Raw genomic sequence first — 6494 nt, 5'->3', positions numbered from 1 at the left:
TGCCTGGCTGCGTTTCTCCAACAGCGCTCTCGCAGGCAGCAGCTGCCCCGCCCCCTCACTCAGTCGCTTAGTGTCTGAGCTCAGATCATACCAATATTAGGGGGGATTTACGCACAGTTGTAAATTCCCACAGTGTGCACTATGTGCTTCGAATATTGTGTGTAGTCTTTGTTTTATACAGTTGTCAACCAGGCATCTAACTATGAAAAAATTACACTCCAAAAGACCCCGGGCTTCTGAAAAAACAATCCGGGCTTAAGCCCAGTAAGCCACCCCCCCGCTCCACCACTGCTATAAAGGATCACTGTGGCTTATACTGAGGTTGGGTTTAAAGATGAAAAGATACCAAATCGCCATTCAATGAACTTAAGTGATCTTTAAAATAGCGCCCCCATTTCGCAGAAGATCCCTTGGACCTGTTAGCAGAAGTATGAAAATACACAGAGAAGTCCAACATCAATAGTAAACTGCACAGACGAGGATTGGGGAGGAATAAACACACATCACCTTTCGGCCATTTTGGATGAATGAACATACATGTTCGTATACAATGTCCAAACATACATTTTTCAAACCTTCAGAACTTAGGTTTTCTTATAGGTTTTGTCATTACATCTGCTACCATCTCATCTGTTTTACAATAATCTGAAGTTATTTTTCCTTAACTCACATTTGACCTTACAAAGTGATACCTTATGTCAACATGTTTACATCTGTTACAGGATTCTTAGCCAATGCATCAATGTATCTTTTTAAACTTTTCACGGCGCATATTTCTGTTCATCAATACCTCGTAACAGTTGAGTTAAGTACATGCACTCCTGTGAGGTTGTAGATAAAGCCATGAACTCATCTTCACAGGTAGATAATGCAACAGTAGGTTGCTTTTTGGTTTTCCACAAAATCAAAGAACCATTTACAGCCATACTTATACAATATCCAGTTGTACTAAGTCTGTCTGTTACATTACCTGTCCAATCAGCATCCCTGTATGCCCACAACCTCAGTTCTTCATTGTTACATTTCCTGTAACACAGTTCTTTCTCAGATGTCCCTTTCAGATATCTCAGTACATGTTTTACTGTAGTCCACTGGTCTTCAGTTGGCTCACTAAAATACTGCGACAGTTTACTGAGTATAAAACTCAAGTCTGGCCTTGTGCATGGTAGATCACACTACCCACTGCCACTCTGTACCTTTTGACATCATTCATCTTTTCTGCACCATCAGTGTAGTTCAGTTTTTGTTCACAAGGTGTCAGTCTAGCTTGGCAATCCTGCATGTTGAACCTTTGAAGTATTTTTTCTACATTTTGTTTTGTTACATTTTTACACAGTTATCATGCTGTGTAAGTATCATGGTCAAAATATATACCAATGAAATGTCCAAGTTTACTCAAATCCTTCATTTTGAATTTTGCTGCAAGGATTTTCTTCAAAACAGTTCACTTCCGTCACTGGCAGGAATGATAAAGTCATCTACCCATTTGATCAAAATCACCTTATTTTCTGTCATCTTTGCGTAAACACAATGGTCAGTGGATTCTGCACAAAGTTGTTCTCCCTCAGATATTCATGTAGCACATTGTCCCAATTTCTACCTGACTGTTTTAGCCCATATAGTGACTTTTTCAGCTGATCCTGAGTATCTGTGTGTTCTGTACTCACATCAGTCATTTCTCTGGTCCTGCTGGACCTGTTTTGTATCTCAAAGTCAATGTCATCATCTGGCATTATGTCAGGTTGTGTTTGTCTCTCTGCTCTTGTTTTGGTCTCAAACTTCATGAGTCAATGCTTCTGTACTTGTCCACTGTTTGGGTAGCAGACCATATAGTCTGAACTGTTTTTGTCATATCCAACCAAGATTCCTTTCTCACACCGTGAGTTTAGTTTTCTCTTGTTCTGCTTGTAGGCATAACACACTGACCCAGATCTTTGCAGATTTGTCCTTCTTCCTGTCAGCATTACATATGATGTCTGTTTTTTGCATCTGTTAAAACATCTCTTCCTCACTCCAGCTGCTGTTTGCACTGCATAGGTCCACAACTCCTTTGGTAACTCTTTCTCCATTAGCATACACCTGGCCATATCAAAGAGTGTGCGCCAATTTCGTTCAGCAGTAATATGAATAGCAAGTGGTTTGAATGATTCTGGCAGTCCCTTCAAAACCAATAACCCATCACTCAGTGTTTCACCAGCATTTTTCAGGGCATTGATAGCTGTCTCTGCTCTATAACATAGTCAAACTCTCACTGCTGGACTTTTGGAGCGAAGTCAGTTCTGTATACAGACTAATTATACGAGGCTTTTATCATCCAGAAACTGGATCAGCTCCGCGTATACCTCTGCATTTTTTGGTGTGTCTTCTTCTCCCTCCATGTTGGTAGGCTGCTTCAAAATAATGTCTCTTAGTCCTTGCAAACACAGGTGGCCCACAAATTTTGTCTCCCACAGTTCATAATTCTTTTCGTCCCCATCAAAAACTAGCCAAAACCAGCAGCTGTTTGACTCAGTGGCTCGTCGACTCATGGCGCTAGCATGGTATACTGATACTCAACGGGTACACTGTACATTGCGACGCTTCTCTCGGTGGCAATACTTTAACTCCTTTAGAAACGTCGTAGTTATCTGGGCCCATAGCCCGTCAGCAGAAGTATGAAAATGGGCAGAGAAGTCTGACATCAATAGTGAACTGCACTGACAATGATTAAGGAGGAATAAACACACATCAGCCTTCAGCCATTTTTTATGAATGAACACGCCCCCCGAGAGAGCGCAACTTTATTAACAGCTAGCAAACACACACGTACACCATGCATCAAACAGAACAGAAACCCACTGGCCGTTTCCATAACTGAGAGCATTTTCTTTCTTCATGTCAACTGGACCTCTGTGCTACGATAGCAGGAGGCTCTAATGTTTTTTAAGACCGATGCTGTTTCCCCAATGAGCATCAATATTGATTAAATATATCCTTATACGCAATTTTCCCTGTTTTGAGTCCAGCTTTGAATCCCTTGGGGAGTGCATCAAGGACATGATGCACCATTGGCTACAAAAATCTGTCAAATCCAATATGTGGAGTTACATACTCTGACTCCTCTGGGTTAAGGGAGTAGCTAAAGTAGCTTTTACTTTGTTATACTTAAGTGCACTTTGCACCCTCTTGTTTGATTAGTAAAAAAGCAAAAAAAATTCCTTTTGATGTAAAACAGCTGCAAACTGATCCTGCTCATTTTAACTGTCATTTCAGGTAAATAATCATGGCCTCCGGTGGTACTCTTTTATTCATTTTCACTGCCCTCTGTGTTACTGCAGTCAAGAGTGGTAAGTTTATTCATAATCTGAGAACCTTAAGCATGGAATGGTGTTTGGTACTCATGTAACCTCAAATCTATTTTTGCTTTCTTTTTCTACAGGATTTGTGAAAGTGGAATGCAAAGCTGAAAATGTGGGACAATATGGCCAACAGTCACTGCTGGAGTGTGTCATCAAAACATCAACAGATATAAAGGATCCAACTATCCGTATGGTTGCTTGGAAAAAATTGACCTCGCCAGAAGACGAAGGTGATCCCGTGTTGGGTTTCAATAGAAGGAAATTGGACCGGCCAAAGCGAGGCTACAGGTTTGCTGAACCATCATGGAACGAGAAGAACATGAATGTATCTCTGCTCATCACCAACACTGCAGTGGCAGACGATGGATATTACAAGTGCATAGTGATCACAGACAGAGGTGATGGCAACAAGGTCACTAACCTTAAAGTCCAAGGTAACACTGAAACATTTTTATATTTTTAAATCAAGGATGTTTTTACATTTTTTAAACACCTTGTAAGCAATCAAGATTGCCTAGAGATGTGGGGACTTTCCTGGCCAATCAGATTGGTATTCCCCTTGAGCAACTCTAGGCTTGTCTGCTTACGGTACTTTCAGTTTCATTGTGACAGCAGTAACATCTAGAAATACTAGTTGTACAAGTATTTGCAGCCATTTACCTAAGCAGCTTGTACTGTTTGACTTGTAACTTCTTAATGCATGTGAATACTATGATTATCACATCTTAAGATACTTAATTGAGGTAATTTTATTTGACATCAAGGTGCAATGTTCAACTCAGTGATTGTGCTTTCCATTTCGTCTCTGCAGCCAAATACAGTATCTCGACTGTATACTCCATCCCTGAGAAAATTGTCCCAAATACAGACAGTACCCTGGTCTGTGAGTCTCGTGGAGGCTACCCACAGGGAACAATTCGCTGGTTTGATGAAGAGAAACATGACTGGACAAAAAGCGCTAAAATGGAGGCAAAACAGTCAGACGATGGTTTGTTTCAACTCACAAGCAGACTGTCTTTGTCGCGAGGATCCACTTTCTCAAAGTACATCTGCGCTGTGTTCAATGCCAGTGGAGGCAAAGAGGATGAGAAAACATTTGATACCAACATACCACCACCATCAGCCAGAGAATCTCCAGGTATAGTTTATGACACACCACACATGATAGTTGTTATGCCTGCTGGCACCATCCTACTGCTCACAATACTGTTTAGTAATTTCAGCCAAAGTGGGATTAGAGAGAATTTAAATCTGAACCAGCCCCCCACCACCCCACCCCCAAAAGATGTCAGAGTTACATAAATATTATGTAACCATTAAACACTTTGTTTGTGCATATGGGAGATTTAATGGGGGCTGAATTGAAACGAGGAACCATGCTATGTAAAGCGCGTTTTCTCAACGATATTAAAAGTCCTGAAGTTTGTTGCAATCCACTTGGCGTTGTGTCAGTCAATATGTCTGAGGTAGACTTACTGAGTCCCCAATGCTCCATGAGCAGTTTGTTGCAAGCTGGGTGACGCGCTAGCCAACGTCCTAGCAGCATCCCTGACTAACGCATACGTCGTGTCAATATGATATTTTAAGCTGGAAGTGCTTTGGTGAAAAGAAAATTCCTTCTTGCACAATGTGCATAATACTTTCTATCGGTTGATTGTTCCGTCTTGTTATTTTTTTAATACTCAAATTTCCCATCGAGAGGGCCACTGTGCATTTATCGTCTTCCAAATTGAGTTGATGGGTTCAGCTGCTCGTCACTACCAGATCTACTGCCCATTTGCGCATGTGCAAATGTAACTCTACTTGGACAAACTGCCCGAAATGCGTTGACAGAGACATTTCAGAGATTTTGAGTCATTCTGCGCTCCAGATGCACTAATTTAATCACACATTCATTTGCGTTAACACATTGATTTTGACAGCATGAACTATGACAATAACAAAGATTATTATGGCTATCTTGCTCCCACACGGAGGTGGCAGTCTGCTGCAAATCTTCCTCTGTTCAGTCTGACCTCGCCTCTGTCTGCTCCTCCTGGAACCTGAAAGACAAAACAAAAAACAACCCCTGCCGAGCCTTGATAATAATATTATCTTCTACTGATTCTACGGTCTGGTTCAGGATATCTTGCTCGGCCTCTCTGACACAGAGACTTGTAGAAAACCATTATCAGTGTGTATGTAAGCGTTGCTGCAAAAATCTACGTGTCCCTGCAATATTTCAGCCTAGTCATAACACCAGACGAAGCTCACGACCCTCAAAACACGGAGCGCCAACTTGTTATAAGCACAATTGCATTGTGCATAAATAAAGTAATTAAAACAGCTTTATTTAATAATTGAAATCCTAACCCTAACAGTCCCACAATACTAGATCCCACAGGTGTGCCCTATTTTTTTTCTACATCTGTAAATAACAAGAAAAAAACCAGATTGGTTAATGCTTGCTGTACTATGGAAAATCCCCCCACACATACATGTTTTAATGTTTCTGATGAAAAGAATTTCAGGTTCTCTTGGTAACTATCCCAGGCACTCACCTCACAATCTATAATTTCATTATCTGTCACAATACTGCAAGTATTGCCTGCCCTTTGTCTTTTTTACACTCTACTTCTACATGATTATTGTTTTAAAATTAAAGGAGAAATTGAATGTAGTTCACTGTAGTATTACAGGGAGACAAAGAGTTATCATGTATTCCTGTGTTTCTTAATTTTAAAAATGAACTCACTATTTTTTTCTTTTATTTATTTTATAGGACAATTCTCAAATAAGGTAGAGATCTACAAAATAGTTGTCCCTCTGGTGGTCATTGGTTCACTGATCGTATGTGGGCTGTTGATCTACGGATGGCAATCTCGAGGTGAGTACATGCTCCTCGTTTCCTACCTGATGGATTATACCTCTTTAAATGAACTGTCTTCATTATATAGAAACTAGTTCATGCATTTATTACTTCTAGGCTGGACTACTGTAATTCATTATTATCAGGAAGTCCTAAAAACTTCCTGAAAAGCCTTCAGTTAATCCAAAATGCTGCAGCATTTTGGATTAACATTTCTCCTGTTTTGGCTTCCCTTCATTGGCTTCCTGTTAAATCCAGAATTGAATTCAAAATCCTGCTCCTCACATACAAGGTCTTAAATAATCAGG

At 40.4% G+C, this 6494-nt stretch overlaps 1 protein-coding gene across 1 annotated transcript in view; it reads left to right on the top strand.

The window, feature by feature from the left end:
• The first annotated feature begins 3262 nt into the window (after nt 1–3262).
• Nucleotides 3263–6494, top strand: part of LOC102215651 (uncharacterized) — a 51930-nt gene continuing 48698 nt past the window's right edge. The window contains exons 1-4 of the mRNA XM_013911623.1: nt 3263–3326; nt 3419–3772; nt 4150–4476; nt 6100–6204. Of these exons, the coding sequence (XP_013767077.1) occupies nt 3263–3326; nt 3419–3772; nt 4150–4476; nt 6100–6204 (850 nt within the window). The remainder of the gene's footprint in view (nt 3327–3418; nt 3773–4149; nt 4477–6099; nt 6205–6494) is intronic.

This window comes from Pundamilia nyererei, unplaced genomic scaffold (genome assembly GCF_000239375.1).
Source record: "Pundamilia nyererei isolate P.nyererei 1_Seehausen unplaced genomic scaffold, PunNye1.0 scaffold00068, whole genome shotgun sequence".
NCBI lineage: Eukaryota > Metazoa > Chordata > Actinopteri > Cichliformes > Cichlidae > Pundamilia > Pundamilia nyererei.
The sequence above is the reverse complement of the archived record's forward strand: the minus strand, read 5'-3'. Positions and strand labels throughout refer to the sequence as shown.